This window comes from Arabidopsis lyrata, assembly GCF_000004255.2.
Source record: "Arabidopsis lyrata subsp. lyrata unplaced genomic scaffold ARALYscaffold_7, whole genome shotgun sequence".
Taxonomy (NCBI): Eukaryota; Viridiplantae; Streptophyta; class Magnoliopsida; order Brassicales; family Brassicaceae; genus Arabidopsis; species Arabidopsis lyrata.
This window is the reverse complement of record NW_003302549.1, coordinates 20,506,216-20,532,240: the sequence shown is the minus strand read 5'-3', so window position 1 is coordinate 20,532,240 and position 26,025 is coordinate 20,506,216. Positions and strand designations below refer to the sequence as shown.

Sequence of the window (26,025 nt, the reverse complement as noted above, 5' to 3'; positions counted from 1 at the left end):
ATGTTATATTTTAACCAATATATACATGTGTATGTGTTGAAGAGTTATATAATATTTAAACAATGTTTCGTCGGAATACCGGTGACCCTTCAGTAGCTGCAATGGAAGAAATCATTTCCCATTGCAAAAACAAGCCAATATCAATTGAATTTTCTAACAAGTGAATGAATATTGTATTGATTTTTGGATCTTATAAAACATCGATGAAATTGATACCCAAGAGAAGATGGAATTCTTATTATTTATATCAAGGAAACTATGATTACTATGGGGAGAAAGAGAAGCGTAGATCAGAAGATCGACGGTGGATGAGAGATCTCGGGATTACAAGATCGAGTTGAATTTTTTTTTCTTATTATTATTAGAAAAGTTAACATTTGTGTATATCTTCTTATTGTTAAATAGGTAGATTTACTATTATCATATATATAAAGAACTTGCTATGCAAGTAATATCTTTGTATAAATAAGCCTATTGGCTAATGAATGAAATTGAGAGAAACTATTCTATTACTAAGGTTTTCTCCAAAATCTATCATGGTATCAGAGCTTTGATCCTATTTCGTTCTTTTGTTTTGAAAAATCAAACATACTCCATTGATTTTCTTTAATAATATATATATATGTTTTGAGCTTTGTCTCTTTATTTTGCTAGTATATATTTAGTCTTTGTTTTGAAAAATCAAATATACTTCATTGAAATAATAATAATTCAATTAAAAATGTCGAATGGGAGAGAGGCGACAGACATGGCGACACTAGGGTTTTAACATGACGTTGCGATTGGAGCGGCCAGAAGGTGTTTTGCGGCCAGATCTGGTGGTGATTGAGATTGAGTTTCGATTGGTTTATGTGGGTGTCCGGTCTGAGCCTAAATGGCTCGGTTTTTATCGGATCTATTTGGTTATGGAAGATTCGGAGAGGTGCCCCAATGGTTTTCCGGTGATTCTTAGTGGTTCTCTGGTGTTGGTTTGGGTCTTCAATTGGTTGATATATGAGATTGGTACTCCTTTTGTTAGGTTTTCGTTTTCGGTCTATAGAGGTTTTTGTTCGAAATTGGATGCAGGTTCTGGATCAAATCGAGAAGCTTCTCCCATCTGGTTCTATGGGGGTTTGGAAGGTGTGGATGGGTGGTCGGTGGAGCAGTCAAAGTCTTGGAGATGGGCTATAGGGCAGAGGTTTCCACAAGGAAACGGTTTGTGGTTTTCAAATCTTCTCGTATTTGAGATGATTTATCATCCGTTCTTGATGATTGATCTCTTTCAGAGATCTTTGGTGAGCTACAAGGTTTCTTATAGTCACAATTTTGTGGGTCGGGAACGAAATATTTCGGTTGAAATCTCCGATCAAAAGGGGAAACATTGTTCACGGTTGGAGAAATTAATTTTAGGTGGTTTTTCTTCGGAGGATGAATATGGGTTAAACGTTGAGGACATATTAGAAGAGATACAAAAAGGAGATACGGATTACAAGGTATACACCAGATTCACGGCATGGTTGTTACCAAATCTGTTGGCCCGCCGGTGGGTATGGGTTATCATCAAGGAGTAAGAGTTCCTCCAAATCTGTTGGCCCGCCGGTGGGTATGGGTTATCATCAAGGAGCAAATCAGAGGTTTTGTTGTAAGGTTTTTATTTTAGGCTATTATGTTAAATTCAATTCTCGGATCATATATGTCTGTGTTATTGAAGTAATGATAAAAGGAATGAATTGTTTTATCTCTGGTTCGTATGGTGTATTGGTGATGGAGATCATGGAAAAATATTACTGGTTATATGCTATCTCGGAACTTTGGTACTTGGTTGGTAAAAAAGGACTTGCTATAAACGTATGTTTTACGTCGAGGTCTATTGCAAATCAAGTGAATGAAGGTCAGAACCTGATATACCATGATATGGTGAAGGGCTTCACGGATGGACGCAACCCACCTATATTAAAGGTTGATAAATGAAAGTTTTAAGTTGGAATTGTCAAGGTCTCGGAAATAAGGCAACTATCGGGTATCTTCGGGATTTGTGGAAGCAACATCGGCCGGATTTTTTGTTTCTTTCGGAAACAAAACAATCTTCGTTATTTATAGAAAAATTTGTTGGTCATTTTGGTTATAAAAATTTTAAAACGGTAGATCCTATCGGTTGTAGTGGGGGCTTAGTTCTTTATTATAATAATGATTACAATGTTTCAATTATTTATGAAAGTAATCGTTTAATTGATATTGAGGCTATTTATAAAGGAAAAATAATCAATCTTACTTTTGTTTATGGAGATCCGGTACCAAAAAATAGAGACCAAGTTTGGGAACGGTTAACACGGATCGGGATATCTCGGGATACTCCTTGGTTTTTGATAGGAGATTTCAATGAATTAACCGGAAATCATGAAAAAAGAGGTGGCAAATTGAGACATGCTTCTTCCTTTATCCCTTTTAATTTAATGATAAACGATTGTGGACTTTTGGATTTTCCATATCTCGTAGATTGGTTATCTTGGAGGGGATGGCGGGATAAAAAACATATACGGTGTCGGTTAGATAGAGCGTTAGCAAATGAGGATTGGCATGAATTATTCCCCAATTCTTTCGTTGAATATTTACAAATGGTAGCTTCTGATCATTCTCCGGTTATAGCCACAATCGTAGATAAGATACCACGGAGTAAACGATCTTTTCGGTTTGATAAAAGATGGATTGGAAAAGAGGGGTTACTAGAGGCAATATCAAGTGGGTGGAATCTCAATTCCGGTGATGAGGAGGGACAATTTGTGGAAAAATTGACTAACTGTAGAAGGGCTATTTCTCAATGGCGGAAAGAATTATCTCCTTATGGACGGAAAAAAATAGAGGATCTGAAATCAGAACTCGATGTAGCTCAGAGAGATGATACGAGATCACGTGAGGAGATTACGGAATTAACATTGCGGTTGAAAGAGGCTTACAGAGATGAAGAACTATATTGGTATAAAAAAAGTAGGAGTTTTTGGATGAAACTAGGGGATAATAATTCGAAATACTTTCATGCTCTGACAAAACAGAGGCGTGCAAGGAATCGGATTACCGGTTTACATGATGAAAACGGGATATGGTCTGCGGAGGATAAAGATATTCAAAACATAGCGGTCTCTTATTTTTAAAATTTATTTACTACATCTAATCCACATGCTTTTGAGGAGTCTCTACAGAGGTGAAAACATTGATAACGGATCAGATAAATGTTTTTTTGACGGCTCCCGCGACAGAATGTGAGGTCCGAACGGCTTTATATATGATGCATCCAGAAAAGGCGCCAAGGCCCGATGGGATGACAGCCTTGTTTTTTCAGAAAGCCTGGATTACTATTAAGGCGGACTTGTTGATCCTCGTTAACTCTTTTTTACAAGATGGAGTTTTCGATAAGCGGTTAAACACGACTAATATATGTCTTATTCCAAAAACGGAGCGACCAACTCGGATGACGGAATTACGGCCCATCAGTCTCTGCAATGTTGGTTATAAAGTTATTTCAAAAATTCTTTGCCAAAGACTTAAGACGGTACTACCAAAACTTATTTCGGAAACCCAATCGGCTTTTGTAGAAGGGCGACTAATCTCAGATAATATTCTTATAGCTCAGGAGATGTTTCATGGTCTGAGAACTAACCAGTCCTGTAAAGAAAAATTTATGGCTATTAAAACGGATATGAACAAGGCTTACGATCGGGTTGAATGGAAGTTTATCGAAGAATTATTGAGGAAGATGGGATTCTGCGAAAAGTGGATTTCGTGGATGATGTGGTGTATCACTACAGTCCAATATAGAGTTCTTCTTAATGGACAACCTCGAGGACTAATTATTCCGGAAAGGGGATTAAGACAAGGAGATCCTTTATCTCCTTAGTTATTTATTTTCTGTACGGAGGTGCTTATTGCGGATATAAGGAAAGCGGAACAAGAAAAATTAATTACTGGTATTAGAGTATCCACAGCTAGCCCTTAGGTATCTCATCTCTTATTTGCTGATGATAGTTTGTTCTTTTGCAAAGCCAATAAAGAACAATGCGGAGTAATTTTGGGGATTCTAAAGCAATATGAAGCGGTTTCAGGACAACAAATTAATTTTTCAAAATCTTCGATTCAGTTTGGCCATAAAGTGGATGTTTCTATGAAGGAAGAAATAAAAGCGGTTTTGGGAATTCATAATCTTGGAGGTATGAGATCTTATCTTGGTTTACCTAAAAGTCTTGGTGGATCGAAGACAAAGATCTTCTCTTTTGTCAGAGACAGACTTCAGACTAGAATAAATGGTTGGTCAGCCAAATTCTTATCAAAAGGTGGGAAAGAAGTTATGATTAAATCGGTAGCTGCGGCACTGCCAACATATGTTATGTCTTGCTTTAGGTTACCAAAAACAATTACTTCTAAACTTACAAGTGCGGTTGCTAAGTTTTGGTGGAGTTCTAACGGCGAGTCGAGAGGAATGCACTGGATGGCTTGGAATAAGTTATGTAGTAGTAAATCTGAAGGTGGTGTAGGATTTCGGAATGTAGATGATTTTAATTCGGCGTTACTCGCAAAACAATTATGGCGTTTGATTACGGTTCCTGATTAACTTTTTGCAAAGGTTTTTAAAGGACGGTATTTTCGGAAATCCAATCCATTGGATAATATAAAATCATACTCTCCTTCTTATGGTTGGAGAAGTATATTGTCAGCTAGATCTCTGGTTATTAAAGGACTTATTAAAAGAGTTAGTTCTGGGGCGTCCATCTCAGTATGGGAGGATCCATGGATACCAGCTCAATTCCCGAGACCAGCAAAAAGTAATGGTTCAATTATTGATCCATCTTTGAAAGTTAATAGCCTTGTCGACAGCCGGTCAAATTTTTGGAACATGGATCTCTTGAGGGAGCTCTTTGATCCAGAAGATGTCGCGCTGATTAGTGCCTTGCCTTTGGGTGCGTCAACTAAAGAGGATACCCTTGGTTGGCATTACACTAAATCTGGAAAATATACGGTTAAATCTGGTTACCATACGACTCGGATAGAGCATTTGGATGCCAGTTCAAAATCATTTGGCCCAGATATAAAACCTCTAAAAGCATATGCTTGGAAGGTGCAGTGTCCACCTAAGTTACGACATTTTTTCTGGCAAATTTTATCAGGTTGTGTACCGGTTACGGAGAATCTGCGAAAGAGAGGTATAAAATGTGATACCGGATGTGTTAAATGTGGCACCACAGAGGAAACAGTTAACCATACACTTTTTGAATGCCATCCAACGAGACAAATTTGGGCTCTTTCTCAAATTCCTTCAGTCCCGGGGATTTTCCCTACGTCTTCTATTTACGAGAACTTGGATCACCTATTTTGGAGAATACCTTCAGAGATAGATTCATCCTCTTATCCATGGATACTTTGGTACATTTGGAAAGCAAGGAATGAAAAGATTTTTGAAAATGTGGATAAAGATCCATTAGAGGTTTTACGTTTGGCGGAGAAAGAGGCGCAATCATGGCAGCTAGCTCAAAATGAGCTTCATACTGATAACCATGGTTTTTTAGGTAATGAAAATCGAAACCGAGTGAGGGAAATCTCACTGGAGTCTAATTATCTAGGATATCGTTGTTTCATAGATGGATCATGGAAAGGAACCGATACTTTTTCAGGAACAGGATGGTATTGTACATCATCAAATGGAGAGATGCCAACCATGGGAGCTGCCAACATCCGTAGAAGTCTATCTCCTCTACATACAGAAGTCGAAGCTCTTCTTTGGGCGATGAAGTGTATTTTTGGTGCCGACAACCAAGATGTAGCTTTCTTTACAGACTGTTCAGATTTGGTGAAGATGGTGTCTTCCCCAACCGAATGGCCGGCTTTTTCAGTGTATCTGGAGGACTTTCAGAGTGATAGGGAAGAATTTTCAAGCTTTTCTTTATCTTTAATTCCTCGTAGCGCAAATGTAAAAGCGGATAAATTGGCTCGACAAGTTCGTACCAAACCGCTTCATATCACATATGTAAACAACATTCCCAGGAATGGCTCTTTTAAACTTTAATATAAGCTGTTGAAAAAAAAAATATATATACTTCATTGGTTTTTTTAATTTCTACTTTCGTTTCTTAAAAAAAAAAAAAAAAAAAAAAAAGAAAAAGGGAAAGAAGAAGAAGGTGTTAGAGTAATAGATAAATGTAATGTAAATCTTCCAAATCTTGTTATGTAAATCTTTTGTGTATATCCTCTAGAATCTTCTCTTGTAAGCCTATATATAGAGGCCTCTCTATTCATTAATATATACAATTTTACCAATCTTACTTGGTATCAGAGCAATCGATCAAAACACAAAAACCCTAATTTTTTTTTTCTTCACGCCTCACCTAGCCACCGCCGTTACAGACCTAGCGTCTCTTTTTACCGGTTCTTTCTTCAATCATCAACATGAGGGAAGAAGTCTCATCGTCAGTTGCAACGTATTCGAGAGTACCTATCTTTGACATAGATAGTGCAACCCCAACTCTCATCGCCGTGAACATGTCAAACATCACAAAGTTGACATCAATGAATTATCTCCCCGATCCGACCCAAAGATGGTCCAATCATCGACAAGGCCCAAAATTGATGTTGTCGATCTAAGCCCGAACATTCCGAGATTAATGGCCAAAGAGCCATCATCTTGAGGGGGCGTATTAAGACATAATGTCCCACATCGGAAGTTGGAAGTGATCTTAAGTAATATATAAGGGATATGGGCCACTCCACTCATAGCCAATTGGTTTTGAGTTGGAAGCCCATGATAGATTTGAGCTTTTAACATGGTCTTCCAACTCTAAACCAATTGGCTTCTTCCACAACTCTCACCGTGTCTGATGGTGTTAAATTACCTGATCCGACGGAGTATCGTGTTGCGGTAGGAAGTCTTCAATATCTTGCTCTCACACGTCCTGACATTGGCTTTGCGGTCAATCGTTTATCTCAGTTTATGCATTCTCCGACTACTGTTCATTGGGATGCTGTTAAGAGAGTGCTGCGCTATCTTGTCGGGACTATTGAACATGGTTTGTGGTTTTCGGTGAATGCTTCCTTAGAACTATCTGCCTATTCTGATGCGGATTGGGGAGGAGACAAAGATGACTATTCCTCTACGGGGGCATATATCGTTTATCTTGGGTCACATCTGATTTCTTGGTCGTCTAAGAAGCAAAAAGGAGTCTCTCGTTCGTCTACTGAGACAGAGTATAGAGCGGTTACAGAGGCAGCTTTGGAAGTAAAATGGGTTCTATCTCTTTTATCTGATCTTCGTATCCGGACTCCAACAGCTCCCAAGGTTTATTGTGACAATATTGGAGCTACATACTTATGTGCTAATCTTGTGTTTCACTCTCGTATGAAACACCTTGCTTTGGATTATCATTTTGTACGTGAACTTATTCAAGCCGGCGTTTTTCGTGTTCTCCATGTCAATTCTATTGATCAACTCGCCGACGGTCTTACTAAACCGCTACCACGGGCTCGCTTCCAAGATCTTCGGTTCAAGATTGGAGTAACCAGTGGTTCTCCATCTTGAGGGGGCATGTTAGAGTAATAGATAAATGTAAATCTTCCAAATCTTGTTATGTAAATCTCTTGTGTATATCCTCTAGAATCTTCTCTTGTAAACCTATATATAGAGGCCTCTCTATTCATTAATATATACAATTTTACCAATCTTACTGAAGGAGAGAGACGTGATCAACTTTTTGATTTACGTTGTTGATTCGGTCAGTTTTTGGCAACGATTGGTTTCTTAAGAGCTAGCAATTTTGCTAATTCCTTGGAGAAGAAGAAATCTTCAAGATGCTACAACTGAAAAAAATGAGGAAGATGGTGTTCGTCTCTTTTCATGAGAGACATGTGCACATTAGCACGTGGTTGTGCTTCTTTACCAATCTTCATGTGACTTTCGTTTAACTACGAACAAGACGGAAGCCACTAAGATGAACTCCAACGGATATATACGGATACGATGGGGTGATGACATGAGACATTACTGTGAATTATGAGCATGAACTAATTGATGAGTTCATACAATTCACATGGTGACATAAGACGATGGAGATATACAACTACTACGGTATCCTCCATCGAATTGATGACCTTATAGCGATATATAAACGTCATTGATGACCTTATATATAGTGGATATGAAGACCGTGACGATGATTTGATGATTGTCCAATCTCATAAGTGTTACCAAGTATGAACTTGCGGGAGGGTGTTATGAGATCTCGGGAATTACGAGATCGACTTGAAAGGAAAGTTAACATTTGTATGATATATTCTTATTGTTAAATAGATAGATTTTCTATTATCATATATGTAAAGAACTTGTTAATCAAATTATGATCCTTGTATACATAAACCTATATTTGCTAATGTATAAATTGAGAGAAACTATTTTACTTCTAAGTTTTCCTCCAAACTTATCATTGTCTCTCTTTCACTAAGTCTGCAATGTAAAATGTACAACAGTAAGCAAATTTCGAAGAGCAAAAAAAATGCAATGCTTTATCTTTGTCGTCGCAACAACAAGATGGTTCTATCCAGAAGAATTCATTGTGGTCTTTGAAAATGCACAACTTTTTGATTTGTCTCATGCAATCACTATTGCGATCTAAATTAATTTGTTCGGGTAATTTTCTTAAAAAATTAAAATGAAGATGGGATGTATATGGAGGTTTAAGACAACAAGTGTAGAACATCTCCACTTGACCACCCATATAATTAATTAGGCATCATCGCATGTTCTATACGAGACGTGAAATCTAATATTATTTGTCACATTTATTCAATAGTTGGTAAGAATTAATAGTTTCTGTTTAGACGTTAGTGAACAGTTTAGAGTTTAGACTTAGATTTCTATTTGAATATTTATGAACCGTTTGATGTATGGATATTTACGAACAACTTTTTTCCTTCTTTTTTTTTTTTTTTTTTTTTTTTTTTTTTTTATTGTAAAGGAACTTTTTTCCTTCTTAAAAAGTGTAATTCATATAGAGAATTGGAAAAATGTTGTGAACTGTGTCTTTCATTAATAGGATAGGGGATATATATACAAGGATAATAGCAGGATACAGAGAATAAGGTAAAACCCCTTTGATATAGCCATCCTTTAGTTGAGCAATACAAGTTGCGTTGTCTTCAAATATGATGGTCTTTGATGTAGTAGTAGTAGTAGTAGTAGTATTAGTAGTAGTAGTAGTAGTTGCGCCTTAAGGAAGGCTGCCTACGTACCCTTGGAAGGGATCAAGCCACACGTAGTTCCTATTCATTGACCATACCATAATCTGATCTTATGAATATCCTGCATTAGTAAATCAAACTAAACCAAAGCAAACTGGACCTTCTTTGGTTAGATCAGTATAGAATAAACCCAAGTAAACAACGCAGGAAGAATAGACTTTAAAACTTAATCAAACCTTCCTTTAAACCTTTCCAGTGCCTTTGGGTTGATCATGAACTAAATTTAGACAGGAGACTCACGGCAAAACAAATGTTTGGTCTAGTGTGTCTAGCCAAATTCATTAGAAGGCACTGAGGTATGGCATTTCCGGACTGAATGGATCACTATCCAATCTGAGGCTTCTCACCACCATTGGGCCTGGTCAATGGGCGGGCATGGTCCTTATTAAATCTCCTTGAGTACTCTTTCAGTGTATGCCATTTGATGCACAAGGATTCCATTATTCACGTACTCAGGTTGTAATCCCAAACAGAACTTAATTATTGCCTAGGTCTTTCATTTGAGATTCTTTTTTTTAGATATACTCAACTGTTTGGTCGATTACCCAGAGGTTTAAATCATTCATATACACTGCTATGATTACAAATCCTTTGTTTACAAACTTCTTGATAAAAATACATGGACTGATCGGATCGTTTTTATAGCCTTCTCTGATGAGATATTCGCTTAACCGGTTATACCACATACGTCCGCTTTGTTTCAGTCCATATAAGGATTTGTCCAGCCTTATGCAGTGTTGTTCTCGAAAATCTTTCTTATCTTTGAGCTCAATACCCTCTGGTAATCTCATATATTAGCCAGTGGACTTATATAAATATGCAGGCATTACATCCATTAGCCGCAAATCTTTATCTTTTATATAGCCAGACTTAGCAAAGATTTAAATGTCTTAGCATCCACCACAGGGGAGTATATCTCCTCTATTTCTGGTCTTTGTGTGAATCCTTGTGCGACAAGCCGTGTCTGATATATCACGCTTTCACTATGTTTATTTCACATAATCACAAAGACTCATTTGTCCTACTGGCTTTACATTGAATGATGTCCTTCGTATTGGACCAAACACATTCTTCTTCTTAATGATTCTTAGCTCCACGGTTTATGGTCTTGTACCATTTTAATCAATCAGGTCTTTGAGTGCACTCTAGTATAGACGTGGGCTCCTGATCCTCATTCATTTTAGTTGCTACCTTGTGCGCAAATATATTATCATTTATGTCGACATCTTTTCGGTTCCATTGTATTCTAGACATGATATAGTTTATAGAGATCTCTTTACACCTTCAGGACCTTGAGGTTCGGCGTCCCAAATCTCATTGATTGGTACCTTAGGGTTATGTCTATTAGCCGGCCATGTCTATGGTTTCTTGAACCTTCTCGGTTTCCCTTGCACCTTTCTTTGATTTTCGAGGGTTCTTGTCTTTGGAACCTTTTGGGTCTACCACGTTTCTTACGTGTTGTAGCCTCTGTAGCAACTTGATTGTGTTCCTTGTGAACATCAATACGTACTGGTGCATTACAAGCTGGTATGTATGATTTTGTTACTCTCTTTGGGTCATTATAGGAATCTTGGCAACTGTTTTAGCTAGCTTTTGTAGATATATAGTCTTTTGGATCTCTGATGGAGTCCGAGGATCTTGCCATGTGAAGGATGTTTGATTCCATATAAGTTCTTTGACCAGCTTGTTAGTCTCTCCACCCAGTGTTGGGAAAACAGATTCATTGAGATGACAATCCTTGTATCTGGCCTTTGGCTCGAGATACTTAATGATGGTGGGAGAATCATTTTTAACGTATATTCCCATCTCCTTTTGAGGTCCCATCATTTGCTCTCTGTGGTGGTGCTATGGGTAAATAGGTGACACACCCAAATATCTTTAGATGGGAAACGTCTGGCTCATGACCCGTTAGCAATTGGGATGGGGAATATCTATGCTCACTAGATGGCCGAATGCGTATTAGTTCAGCAGCGTGTAAAACTGCATGTCTCCAAGCTGAGACCGGAAGCTGCGACCTCATGAGTAATGGTCGAGCAATTAGTTGAATTCGTTTAATGAGGGATTCAGCTAATCCGTTCTGTGTATGGACATGTGCCACAGGATGTTCCACACTTACCCCCATGGCCATACAATAGTCATTAAATGCTTGGGAAGTGAATTCACCAGCATTATCTAAACGTATGGTCTTAAGAGGAAAATCTAGAAAATAGGCTCGCAATCTGATGATTTGGGCCAATAACCTAACAAACGCTTGGTTCCTAGAAGACAAACATGCGACCAGCGGGTCGATGCATCGATTAAAACCATGAAGTACCGAAATGTTCCACAAGGTGGATGGATCGGACCACATATGTCTCCTTGAATTCGTTCCAGAAAATGTAAGGTCTATTTAGACACTTTGACTGGTGAAGGTCGAGTGATAAGCTTCCCTTGTGAACAGGCTATGCACGTGTGGTGCTTAGGGAAAACTCGGTTTTCTTTAAGGGTGTGCCCTTTAGAACTTTGACTTAATTTACGCATCATATTCGAACCGGGCTGGCCAAGCCGGTCATGCCATTAGTGAATTTCTCAGTAAACCCTTTTGTTTACTTTATTAGCCTTTATCATATTGACCTTGGCATAGTAAAGATATATGACGCGGGTATAGTCTGTAAGACCTTCTCATGGTCTTGGATGCTCTTAGTAATATATGGGAATCCTTTGTTCCCTTCACCCTTAGTTTCAATGTGGAAACTATTCAAACACATTTCTTTGAAACTCAACAAGCCCCTTTGAGCTGGGTGAATATGAAGCATCTGAAGATGCGTGCCCTTGGGAATATGGGCCTGCCATGGGCCTACCCTTAGCCTTCACTAAATTTAGCTATACCCGCAATTTGGCTAATGAACCATGTCTTTAGATATTTCGTTTATTGAATTCTCATAATCATCTATCTCATGGTCGAAATCTTCTTCACCATCGTGATGAACTAAATGAGCTTCTTGATTCTTTTCAAACTCTCTTGATAGAGATCAACGAGATGCTTAGGTGTCATGCACGTCGTCTTAGTCCAATGGTTTCCCCATTCCTCATCAGTGGCAAACAAGTTTATTTGAGTGTTGTGGTTTGGGTATACCGTGGCCTACCTCGATTACGACCAAAGTCGGGTCGGTGGCCTTAACCATATGAATGGTTTCCTTGATCATATAAATTATAATTTCCACTTCTACCACGTCCATTCCATTTACCATGACTGTGGCCATGATACTTATCTCTTTGGACGTGGTTAGACTCTTTAGTCTCTTTAGGCTCTTTAGGCTCTTCAGGCCAACGGGCTTCTGATAATGGGGTAGGACCAGGAGGTCTCATTTCACTATTCATAACTCATTGTTTTGCTCAGCAAGTAGCAAAACAAGAGTTTAGACTTGCATATGTGGTAAAAACCTTTTTTTTTTTTTTTTTCACGATATTGTTGCTGAGGCAATATATTGTTTGTGTGAAAGGTCGAGAATGCTTTCTTTAGCAAGTTATTCTCAGTAATTTCCTCACCACGGAATCTCAGTATTGACACTATTTTAAATAGTACTGAGTTATACTCATTCATGGATTTGAATTCTTGGAATCTGAGATTCTTTCGATCGAATCGGGCTTTTGGGTAATAGCACCGTTTTTTTTTTTTTTCAACTCTGTCCTGAGGTCCAGAGGATTCTTAATAGTGAGGTACTGATTTTGAGACTCTCATTGAGGTGATGGCGTATGTTAGTAATCGCCTTATATCTTTCTCTTCTGGTGACATTGTTTCCTTCCATAATAGATTCACCAAGCCCTTTTTCCTTTAGGACAATCTTAGTGTCCAAAGCCCATTTTAAATAATTGTCACCAGAGGCATTGAGTGCCGTGTATTCATAATAGTTGATTTCTGATATCTATAATATATAGAGTTAAATGAGAACTCATGTAATTGGTTAGACCAAGTCATGCGGTATTTGAGACCGAGCCATGCTTGTCTTCAGCAAGTGTTTTCTAAACAATCATGTTATATATATATGGATGAAATCAACCCTAGAAGATTGATCTAGTATGCAACAACCAAACAATCGGATCATACTAGATTAGGATATTAGGATTTCGCGGTTAAGTTTTAGGGTTTTAGCATCCGCGATTTATAGTACTAGGGTTTTTGCTAGGATTTCGGTTTTATGTATGGAACTTTCTATTTATGGAAACTTTCCTTATATGGAACTTTCCTTTTATGGAAAATTTCTATTTCTCATCTAGAAAGAAATCCTAAACAATTATGTACTTTAGGGTTTTGGAATATTTCCTTATGAAGGAGTTTCCTATTTTGGTAACTTTCCATTTTGGGAAACTTGCTATTTTAGGAAACCTTTTATTTTGGGAAACTTGCTATTTTACGAAACTTTCTATTTCTGTAAACTTTCTTTATATGGAACTTTCTATTTCTGGAAACTTTCCATTTATAGGAAGCTTGATCTTAAACCGTGACTTAGGGTTTATTAAACCGGTTTAACCTAGGATTTAGGGTTTCGGTTTACTTTCGGTTTAACCTAGGGTTTATATTAAAACATTCAATCTATCATGCCATTAAACATCTTTCCATTCACTAACTTCTCAATTAATTCTCCAATCATAAATCAAATCACATGTGCCAATTTTCATGCAAATTTTATCTTATCAAACTTTAATTGGATCATGTATAGAAAGCATAATAAATAAATAGCACTTATCTTAATTGGAGAACTGAAACAGAGACCCGAGATCTGATACGGAGATTGGAAACAGTTATGTCTCTTAGCTGGTTGGGACCTCCTACAAAATCTTAATATATATAATCCTGATTCCTGAGAAACTCAAAATTTTGCTCATAGAAACATGACTATTACATTAGTAAAAAAAAAAAAAAAAAAAATAGGGTTTCTGTAATATACTGCATAAAACAGTTCAGAATCAATAACATATAATCCGTGCATAAATCGTACAAAAATATAGACAGGATTTATAATAAATAATCCGTGCAAAATTTGTGCAAATCTACAGACAGAATTGACAACAGATAATCTGTGCAAAATTCGTGCAGAAATACAGATAAAATTGATAACATATAATCCGTGCAAAATTCGTGCAAAACTACAGACAGAATTGACAATAGATAATCTGTGCAAAATTCGTGCAGAAATACAGACAAAATTGATAACATATAATCCGTGCAAAATTCGTGCAAAACTACAGACAGAATTGACAATAGATCATCTGTGCAAAGTTCGTGCAGAAATACAGACAGGATTGATAACAGATAATCCGTGCAAAATTCGTGCAGAAACAAATATGAACAGAAAACTTATCTCGATAGAGTTTTAGAATTTTTTTTTTTTACAGAGACGGTTAGGGTTTTGGTTTTGGTTTTTGTGAGAGAGATTTAGGGTTTCGGGATTTTTAACTTTTAGGGTAAGAGGCTATCGTGCTGATAACGTGTTGTGAACTGTGTCTTTCATTAATAGGATAGGGGATATATATACAAGGATAATAGCAGGATACAGAGAATAAGGTAAAATTCTAATGGGCCATGGACCGGTTATGGAGTCCATCTATATGGTTTATAACAAAAAAAAAAAAAAAAAAAAAAAGGGAGATTATAAGTCTAGGCTTAAACATAGTTGACTTCACCTAGGCCTTCGATCTAAGACATACCAAAACTCAATGGGCCTGAGCATAACCTTTACTATGACCAACTTACAATAATCAAACATCTTCCGTCTGTTTTATGGCAAACCAATATGCCATTTAATTCAATCTGTTAACCAGATCATCAATCATCAATACATAACATTTACTAATACTTTATCATCAACGCATAATTTTTTTTTTTTTTTTGTGGTAAAAGGTTTCAAATTAATACAAAGATCAAAAAACTTGGTATGAGCCAAAGTTATGTGTATAAATCCGATAAAGTAACTAAGTTTGGGAGGGGGGGGGAATTGGCCGTTCTCCCAGCCAATTAGTGGCGATACAAATTGTTCAAACAGCTGTAGTACATATATTGATGAACTTTTCTGATTTCTTTCATCTTTTTTTCTGCTGCGTTTGATTATTACGACTAATTAATCTCGACAATTTATAATTTAAAAATAAAATTGAGTATGCCGTATGCGTACAGGCATAAATGCCGCTGCTTGATTTGCGAGAGTGGACCTATGATCTGACATCAGAAACTGAACAACAATTATATGACTTTTATTAACGGATTTTCACATAGCTGTTTTCAAGATTTTATTTTAATGATTGAAAATTTTGTTAATCTAATTAATGAATTGAATAATGTGAATTCATCATCATTACACTATCATCAACATTTTATTTAAATGTGTAACAATCAGTTGGCCCACCTTAGGAATATGTTTACAGACACACTCCGTACTATCATTTGATAGTTTCTTGCACGTCGTTGATCTGCTCACAAATTAATCATTTTGTTTTTCAAATTAGCTAATTAGTAAAATTATACGGTATAATCACGAAATATTTTTGCCAATAATACATTATGTGGATTTCGAATTTTAATGCGAAAATGATACTAACATAAATCATTAGCCTACATATATTAGTTTATAACCGCATATCTAAAGTTTTTTTTATCAAACAAAAAAAAGAAAGAACTTTTATCTAAAGCTAGTTAAGTCAAACATTTCTAAAAAGTGGACTACAGCTTTAAATCTATAAATTGGGTTTACTAGACGAAAATTCAAATTAGCTTTGGTGGATGCTGCTGTAGAGTGAGAATTTTTCAAACTTTTACTTACAATTATTAAAAATATATATATTAATATTCAAAAAAGTTCTTTTCAACATCTAGATACTAGGTTTAAATTATGTGTGTCATTTAGGTTTTGACAAAACAAATGTTCATTTAGCTTGAGTCATAATAAAATAGAATCTAGATATTTCTCAAAATTGCAATGAAGTAAAAACTACTGGTAGATATATGAGTGCACACACACAAAAATAAAATAAAAAAGCTATATAGATTTCAATGAAGTTATATATTAACTGGTAGTTATAATAATAACTTTAAACTTGCAATGAAGTAAAAAAAACTATATTATTTTCAAACTCTATCAAATAGCTTTTCAAATTAATGAAAAAAAAAAAACACATTTATATAATTATCAGAAGACATGTTATTTTGGTCATAAACTTGATTTTGTAAACATAACGGCATCTGATCTTAATCCACCTACTAGAAAATGTAAATCTTTGTATGCAAAACTTTAAGAAAACTAATAATTATGTATTTACAAATGATTGAATCGATCGTCTAAGAAACATGACATATGCAAGACAGTTGAAAATGAATGTACCTTTTATCGACATGTACCTTATGCAAGTTGTGAATGCAATAATTCTTATTGGACAATTCACCAATTCTGAAGGTACAAGTAATGATATTGACAGTCATTATTCATTGGTCCCGTGTACGTATCCAATTCACTTTCAAAATTCAGCGATTCCATTTCATTTTTCTTCTCCAACTTGTGCTTACTTCTAGGGATGTCCAGTCCAAATTGTTCCAATCCAATACGAAGCAAACTGAAATAATTGTTCCGAAAATCAAATTATATTTTGATTTAGTTTATAAAAGGTTTTCACTTTTTATAACAAAACAAAAATTAAAATAATTTTGGACAAATTTGAATCCAAACCGAAAACCGTAGTACACTATGGATCTAAATGGTAACCGAGGAATTTGGCTGAATCTGGCTGAATCTGGCTGAATATATTTGTGTTTTTTTTCGGAATCCGGCTGAATAATTTAAAGTTCAAATGGTAACTGCTGAATCTGACTGAATTTTTTTTATACAACCCAAATAAATTTCTAAAATTATTAACAACAGAACTTTATATATCTAAAATATTATAGTTAGTTTTATACTGAATAATAAAAATAAATGGATCTTAAATTTCATTTGAACTTATTTGCACAAAAAAAAAAAAAAATTTCATTTGAACTTTAAGTTAGATTCATTACCGAACGAACCTGAACCAAAATATTTTGGATACCTGAATGAAACCAAAATATAATTATATATCTAAAATATTATAGTTAGTTTTATACTGAATAATAAAAAATCCGAATAACCAAAAAATACTATACACTAAAAGTATTCGAAAATTTCTCGAAAATACCCGAAATGTTATTTGGGTAAGAACAAGAAGTAAACAATATTTAAAAAGTTTTGGTTCCTAATCGGTTCTTGATTCAAAAACCGAAACTTCCGAAATATTCGAAACCGAAATAATTTTTAACCGAAATTCTAAAATAACTGAATGTATACTAAACTCGAGAACCAAAATATCCAAAACTAAAAATTACATGATTGAAACCGAACCAAATACTTGAACATCCAAGGCTATCCACAAAATTAAAAACAAAAAAACATAAATTATAAAAAAATATCAAAAATTATTAGTTCTTTAAAAATCCACTCATATTGATTTCCTCTCATATTGTTTGCTTATTTTCTATTTGTTGAAGGTTTGATTAATTCAATAAATCAAAGATTGAAGTGGGACCACTATGACAACAGATCAAAAATTCTACAACAATTCCACATATACAAATGATGTAACATGTATTTTTTTCTACATGAATTCCTCAGCAATTCCACAAATACATGTTACCATTTACAGCCTATGTTGATTGGTAGAAACTTTAAAGGCTGTAGTCTTTTTAAATAAAGTCTCTAAAACCTAATATTTTTCGATCACACTTTTGTTTTTGATGTTTTCTCTACAGTCCCAGCCGTCTAATGTTATTTATTTTCTCAAAATCAGATGAAATGATGATTTTTTCTATATTTATTCTCCTCATATAAAAAATATCAACATTGGTAATATAATATATAGGTAATGAATAGAGCTGTCAGACGGGCATGCCCGCGTCCGCCTGGACAGACCCGCATTTGACCGCAATTTTTTCAAACCGCAACGGGCACGCCCGCTAAACCGCGGACAAAGAAAACAGTGTCCATACCCGCCCCGCAAAGTCCAGCAGGTAAACGGGTCGGCCCGCGGGCATTATGTTAATGTGTAATCTTTGAATGTGTCATACATGTAATGTGATCTTTGAATGTGTGATTCAGTGACTGATTAGTGAAAGTGTAGTAATTTTAAATGTGTGATTTGTTTTCACATTAACCATAAAAAATTGAGACCTGAAACTCTTGAAGCATTGAAAATCAAACAATGAAACACGATACGACTTAAGACTTAAACAAAGTTAAAGTCTGAAACATTGAAGCCATGGAACCAAACCTGAAACTTTGGAACACTTAAAGTCTTAAACACTGAATTTTTAAAACTCAAATATTCAAAGTCTGAAACATTAGAACCAAAGCTGAAACTCAAACATAAAGTCAAAGTCATACTTAAAACTCAAACCAAACTAAAAGTAATCATACTTAAAGTCTGAAACTGAAACCAAACTAAAACTCAAAGTCATACTTAAACTCAAACTGAATTTAACTAAAACCTGAAAATCAAATCAAACTGAAACTTAAGCTGCTTCATCATCTTCATCATCAAATGTTTCATCATCAACAATTGATTGAAAAGAAGGTAACGTCTCATCTTCACCATTAGAGTCTACCACCACCACTGCAAATTTCAAACAAAAACAAAGTTAATACACAATTTTAGATTATGTAATTGAATAATTTGTGAAACATATTTGTTTACCGTTTTCACCGGCAATTTTAATAACAAAAACCTGAAACTAAAAACATAAGAGATAGAACCTGCAGTTTTCAAAAGCAAAACCTACAATTTGCAAAACCAAAACCTGAAACTTTTTAAGAGCATAAGATATAGATAATATCATAATTTCAAATGCAAAACTTGCAGTTTTCAAAACCAGAACGTGCTATTTTCCAAACCATAACCTGAAACTTGTAAAGTTCATAAGAGACAGAGAATTTACGAGTACTTACATCATAATTGCCAAAACTTCCTCTTTGTCCTTCATTATCATCTCCCTGGTGATATGTTTGACGTGTTTCTAAACCCTAAACCACTTACTTAATTCAACTAAACTCACATAACTTAGTTATAAGACTCTAACAACATACTTAACCGAATGGGCTTCAACTACACTCATAAACTCATTTTTCTACTGGGCCGAAACTAAAACCAACATGGCCCAACTCACCTTTTCAATCCAACACACAAAACGTTGCTTCTTCGTTTCCTTCGTTAACGACCACTTCATCTTCTTCCTTTAATTGCCAATCTCTTTGTTCTTCATCATCTTCTCATTCTTATCTCTGATCATCTTCTTTTTCTCAATTTCAGGATCAATCGAAGACTCAACCCTCAACAGTTTTGAAACTGGGAAGCGTGACTTTTCGCTTTCCTTGTAGCACAATAGAAAAGAATCAGTTCTGTAGGGTTTTAGACTTAGGTTTGTCTCAAACGTATCAGAAACCTCTAAGAGAAACAAAAGGTTTCAGTATTGCGGACCAACCCGCAAACCGGCCAAACCGCAACGGGTCAACCCGCTAAACTCGTTTCCGCATGGACCATGCCCGCTATGCCCACGTTTTTATGGACATAATTTTAAGTGTCCAGGCCTCCCCGCAACTGTACTAATTGGGCTTAGCCCGCGGACTTCAAGCCCGCTTGACAACTCTAGTAATGAAATATCGAAAACAATCAAACAAAAATATAGGTAATCAGTTTATATTAGATATAAATTCGGTATAATTTATATCATTCAAAGTCACAATTTTTATGATCATGGTTTTTACCAATCGATTATATATATTTTATAGTCAAAATCTTTATAGTCAAAAGTCATAATCGTTACCCATGGACATATTATCATTCAAAAACCACAAAATTTGGAAAAGAAACCGAACTAAAATCCATATTATAGTACTTTCATACATAAGACCATCCTCAATGCAACAACTTTTACACTGATCTTGGGTATAAAAAAATAGAAAAAATTCAAATAGTAGAGGAACATGGGGAGAAACGGTCTTGAGCAAGATCTGGTCTTGAGCATTGATCTTGACTTATATATATATTTTTCTCTCTTTCTCTCTCTTATCTCATTATAATATTATTACTTCATTTGTTTATTATTATAATTATTTTAAGATCAGTTGTGCGATTGATGATGCCCTAATGTGGTTAACTTACTCGTTTATATATCTAATAATTACATATTTCCCAGAGCACAGTTAATAAAAAAATCAAACGAAGAAATTTTTAAAGAATTAAGAATAAAAAAGTCAACGAACTTAGACTTCAACTCTTATGGGTGGGCTGAGTCACCCGATGCCGGTCATGAACGTCCTCTTACATGCTCCCAAAAAGTCAACTCAACTATATAATTGGAACAATTTTAGTTTCATTATCTTAATATAAGTTAAATATAGACCACAAAAACAAAAACAAAAATCTTTGGTATTAGATAATTATTTTGGTTTTGTATTGCTCAGAGTTTAGAGCATCGATGGTTTATTTTGGTACTCAGTTTCTTGTCAAGTAAGTACAATATTTTTGTGTTCAAAAGTCATTGTGGAAAAACTCCAGAATAGATACAAGAAGATCGAAAATTCGATGGACAACAACGATGACCTAGTGATGTCGATATGACACGGTGATATTTTCACATAATTCCTCAAGGAATTTTTTTCTTTTGATTCTTGTGTTTTGATGAATTACCTTAAAACCCATAAATTGATTGGAGAGAAACAGGAGATGTGAGGGTAATGGTTTCGATCTAATATTAAATTAATAAATAAGAGAATCTCGTTTAAAAGTAATATTCGAAGTAGGTTACTTTAGAATACGAATATTAATTTGGGAGACTCACAAAAATGTCCATTTTTCAATACATTTTTTCAAAAATATCCCTTTTGGCTGTCCATTTTTAAAAATACATTTTTTTATGTACAAAATGACTAAATTACCTTTCTTTTAATAAAAAATATCACAAATATATAAGGAAAACATGAGAATGTGCACACATCAAAATTACAAATTTGATTTTGTAACAATTTGTAAAACCTTTAAAATACCTTGTAAAATTTTCCCGTAAAAATTTTTCCCGCCAAAAATTTTTTTTTGCGGGAAAAGTGATTCCGCAATTTTTTTGGCGCTAAATTTTTGGCGGGAATAATTTACAAGGTATTTTAAAGGTTTTTTACAGGGTATTTATAAGGTTTTACAATATATTTTAAAAGGTTTTACAACGTATTTATAAGGTATTTATAAGATATTATAAGATTTTACAAGCTATTTTATAAGGTTTTACAAGTTATAAGGTTTTACAAGTTATTTATAAGGTTTTACAAGTTATAAATACCTTATAAAACCTTATAAGTACCTTGTAAAACCTTTTAAAATACATTGTAAAACCTTACAAAACACTTGTAAATACTCTGTAAAACCTTTAAAATACCTTGTAAATTTTTCCCGCCAAAAAAATTGCGTAATCACTTTTCCCGCAAAAAAAATTTTCCCGTAAAAAAAATTTTTGGCGAGAAAAATTTTTACGGAAAAATTTTACCAGATATTTTAAAGTTTTTACAAGTGTTTTGGCGGGAAAATTGCGGGATCACTTTTCCCGCCAAAAAATATTTTGTATTTTGTTGAGCTAATTTTGTTTCAAATAAGGGTAAAATGGTCATTAAAAAATAAAAGAGGGCAAACTTAAAAATGGACTCTCAAAGGGGGCATTTTTGAAAAGGGGTATTGAAAAAGGGGCATTTTTAACAATTTCTCTATTAATTTAAATAATTGATTAGAGTATGTAATTGTGGTTCCACCTAATCACTGTCTACATTAACATTATATCGATTCAATGATGTATCAATGATATTCTTTCATTTTAAGTATCGTTTATGATTTTTTCACACATTAAAAGATACTCCCTCTGTTCTTAGATATTTGATTTTCCTTAGTGTTTTGAGTTTGTTCCACAAAAATTGATTTTCTAGGTTTTTCTTTTATTTCTATTAATTAATATTAATAAATGGTAGATTTCAAGACATAATGATTAACTGTTTCATATTATTATTGGTTCAAATTTATTAAAAAATATTTAGTTTAAGAAAGTGATTGATAAATAATTAAACAATGATTGTTTCTTAATATATGTGAAAACTCTAGAACATAGATCTTTTAGGAACAAATAAAGTAGTTTTTATATCATATACTCTTTCTGTTTCTGGTTATTTGATGTTTTGAATTTTTTACTAGTTCTACCAAGTTTGATATTCTGTAAAAATATTATTTCTTATTTTTATTTGTGACCAATAAAGAAATGAGAGAAGTAAAACTAATATTACTAAACTAACAAAATAATAATTAAAAAATATAAGTTTTTTTTAATTTATGTGTAAAACTCAAAACATAATTTTTCAGGAACATATGGAGTATAAGTTTTCAAAATTGTATTATTTTATTTACCTTAAAACCAATAAAAAACAGAGATATGAGCTAATAGGTTTTATAAACTGCAAAAATTATTTCAAAATATTATTTATAATGTTTTTTCATACATATTAAGAAAATATAGTATTAAGAATTTTCATATTTTTCGCAACTTTTATTATAACATTTATTGAAATAGATTATACCTTAAATAAATTACATTTCTTTCTCTTTTTATTCCAATTACCTCATACAAATTCTAACCTGGTGTGTCTATATATGTTAACTTTTTATATTCCTAAAAAATATGAGATTCCATTGAGCCGGAGAAGAATCTTTTGTGATTTTATTCCTGATATTTAGTTCTGTATTTTGTTTTTTTCCTTGTGGAGAGCCAAAAAAAGTCTCCTAAGCCTTCACGTCACCCTCTTCCTCAATCTCTCTGCACCCTTCTCCTTCTATAAGTAAGTACTCCTCTTCATATCTCTCTACCAAAATATCAAAACACGAGACAGATTTGATTCCATTTTTATTACTGTTACTATCATCCAAACCCTTGGTATTTGTAGCCATGAGTCTTGTTTCAGATCTCATCAACCTTAACCTCTCAGACATCACTGACAAAATCATTGCTGAATACATATGGTTCGTCTTCTTCTTCTGTTTCTTTCATAAAAATCACTTTTTGATTATGTATATGTTCTCTTATCAAGCCTTAATCTAATGGGTTCGTGTTGTTTTTTCAACTTTTGACTCTGTTTTGTTTTGGGATTTGTATGGATTATAGTTTTGGTTCTGTGCCTTTGGTTGTTCTTAGTCCTTTAGAGTCAATTTTGTTTTGTTTATTCTTCAGATCTCTGTTTAGTTTTCTGATAAATCTATTAGGCTTATGAATCTGCCAATGCCAATACTGCAAAACTTTTTATCCCCTTTGCTCTGTTTTGGGCTCTGTTTTTATTGAAATTTCTGAAATATATTGTCTCTTGTTGGTGTTCTTTAAATACCAAATCAGGGTTGGTGGTTCTGGAATGGACATGAGAAGCAAAGCCAGGGTAATTTTTCATTCTCTAAATAATTTTGGTTTATCTCTATTTTTAGTAAAGATTTTGTAGTAATTCTGGTTTATATGTATAGACTCTACCTGGACCAGTGACTGACCCTTCTCAGCTACCAAAGTGGAACTATGATGGTTCAAGCACTGGTCAAGCTCCTGGTGAAGACAGTGAAGTCATCTTATAGTTAATAATCTTTCTTTCTTGATCTTATACCAGTTTCTTCTCTTTCGGGTTTTTCGATTCTTGTTTATTAATCTTTTATGTTTTGTATATGTATGTTTAGCCCTCAAGCCATATTCAAGGATCCTTTCCGTAGAGGGAACAACATTCTTGTGAGTTTCTTTTTAGTTTTGATATTTTCTTGTTGCATCCATACTCTATTAGATCAATCATAACTTAATGGTTTTGATCAGGTCATGTGTGATGCTTACACTCCCGCGGGTGAACCAATCCCGACAAACAAAAGACACGCTGCGGCTAAGGTCTTTAGCCACCCTGATGTTGCAGCTGAAGTGCCATGGTATGGTATTGAGCAAGAGTACACTTTACTTCAGAAAGATGTGAAGTGGCCAGTTGGTTGGCCTATTGGCGGTTATCCCGGCCCTCAGGTGAGGATTATGGATTTATTATTAGTTTTGTATCGTTTCCGTTGTTCGGGTTTGCTAAATTTTTAGTCGAAAACGTATTGCAGGGACCGTACTATTGCGGTATTGGAGCAGACAAATCTTTTGGGAGAGATGTAGTTGATTCTCACTACAAGGCCTGCTTATACGCTGGAATCAACATTAGTGGTATCAATGGAGAAGTCATGCCCGGTCAGGTAGTTTTCGCAACTCTTCGATACTCATTAATGACCTTAAGTTCAAATCTTTTGCATAAAGATTCAGTCTTTTTTATTCTCTTTGATATTCACTTATGACCTTTTAAATATCAAATCTTATTCATTAAGTTCTGATCTTGTTTCTCTTTGAGATTCAATTTTGATCTTAAAGATCAAATCTTTTGCTTAAAGTACTAATTACCAAATCTTTTGTGTTGAGAACAGTGGGAGTTCCAGGTCGGTCCAGCTGTTGGTATCTCGGCCGCTGATGAAATTTGGGTCGCTCGTTACATTTTGGAGGTAAGTTTAACAATCAAAACATTCAAATGTCAATAGTTGTTTCTGTAGTTTTTGATTGATAACACTAAGCTTATTCTGAAAACAGAGGATCACAGAGATTGCTGGTGTGGTGGTATCTTTCGACCCGAAACCGATTCCTGGTGACTGGAATGGTGCTGGTGCTCACTGCAACTACAGGTACATGTCAAGAATCTCTTAAATGTTTTGTTATATGGTCTTTTTGCTGATTCATAAAACCAAAATGGTAATTGTTTCAGTACCAAGTCAATGAGGGAAGAAGGCGGTTACGAGATTATCAAGAAGGCAATCGATAAATTGGGACTGAGACACAAAGAACACATTGCGGCTTACGGTGAAGGCAATGAGCGTCGTCTCACCGGACACCATGAGACTGCTGACATCAACACTTTCCTTTGGGTAAACTAACTAACATCTTTGCGGTTTTTCGAATAGTAAAAAGCCGACCTGTGATTGTGATTCTTTTGAATTTAGGGTGTTGCGAACCGTGGAGCATCGATCCGTGTAGGACGTGATACCGAGAAAGAAGGGAAAGGATACTTTGAGGACAGGAGGCCAGCTTCGAACATGGACCCTTACATTGTCACTTCCATGATTGCAGAGACCACAATCCTCTGGAATCCTTGATGATCAAGATCAAGAAAATCTTGAATTTCACTTAATTGTGTTTCTTGTAAGATTCAAAGTTTGTGTTTTCTATCAAGCAATGTTTCAGAATAAGTCAAAGCTTTGCTCTGCTTATTCTGCTTTTTATTTACTTCCCATCCATTGAAAACCTTTCTGTGTATTATTTATGAATAAAGCATTATCTGGAAATGGCTGATTTATTCTACAAATGCATTCACCAAATAATAACCAAATTTTACTTGGGTTTGTGGTTCATATAAAATAATAAGGAAAAGCAATGTTCAAAAACACGGTCTAGGCATCCCGATTTTAGTAAAATCGGTGAATCAAATCGGTTTACCAGTTAAGGAGTTTAAAATCGGTATTAATCGGTCAGATAATTTGGACATTGATATTAAATATATTTCGAGGGTCGGAAACCCTAGCAGTCGCTCCTCTCAACTTCACCATGGGCGAATCCGAATCCACCATGAAAGTAATCTTCTTCTCCTTATGGATTTCTTTTTATTACGCACT

At 34.8% G+C, this 26,025-nt stretch overlaps 2 protein-coding genes and 1 long non-coding RNA gene across 6 annotated transcripts; 2 read left to right on the top strand and 1 right to left on the bottom strand.

The window, feature by feature from the left end:
• Positions 1–646: 646 nt before the first annotated feature.
• On the top strand, positions 647–2,196 carry LOC9306617. Of its 3 annotated transcripts, XM_021019942.1 has the most exons (3): positions 647–941; positions 1,066–1,357; positions 1,605–2,196. In XM_021019942.1, the coding sequence occupies exons 1-3, from the start codon at positions 875–877 to the stop codon at positions 1,948–1,950; spliced, it is 705 nt and encodes a 234-aa protein (XP_020875601.1). In that variant the 5' UTR covers positions 647–874; the 3' UTR covers positions 1,951–2,196. The 3 variants fall into 3 exon arrangements, with proteins under 3 accessions (XP_020875601.1, XP_020875600.1, XP_020875602.1); XM_021019941.1 differs by having other exon boundaries at positions 658–1,357; XM_021019943.1 differs by having other exon boundaries at positions 659–941; positions 1,066–1,780.
• Positions 2,197–18,584: 16,388 nt separating this feature from the next.
• Positions 18,585–19,685, bottom strand: LOC110226925. Its single transcript, XR_002330803.1, has 2 exons — positions 19,236–19,685; positions 18,585–18,903 (listed from the first exon to the last, which is right to left on the bottom strand). It is a non-coding gene; the product is annotated as an uncharacterized LOC110226925 (long non-coding RNA).
• A 3,376-nt stretch (positions 19,686–23,061) lies between these two features.
• Positions 23,062–25,714, top strand: LOC9306616 (glutamine synthetase cytosolic isozyme 1-1). Of its 2 annotated transcripts, XM_002870499.2 has the most exons (11): positions 23,062–23,153; positions 23,259–23,334; positions 23,702–23,741; positions 23,824–23,927; positions 24,028–24,076; positions 24,158–24,352; positions 24,436–24,564; positions 24,790–24,864; positions 24,950–25,041; positions 25,122–25,281; positions 25,357–25,714. In XM_002870499.2, exons 2-11 carry the CDS (start codon positions 23,261–23,263, stop codon positions 25,507–25,509), a joined length of 1,071 nt encoding a protein of 356 aa, XP_002870545.1. In that variant the 5' UTR covers positions 23,062–23,153; positions 23,259–23,260; the 3' UTR covers positions 25,510–25,714. The 2 variants fall into 2 exon arrangements, with proteins under 2 accessions (XP_002870545.1, XP_020874342.1); XM_021018683.1 differs by lacking the exon at positions 25,122–25,281 and having other exon boundaries at positions 23,081–23,334; positions 25,405–25,477.
• Positions 25,715–26,025: the final 311 nt, after the last annotated feature.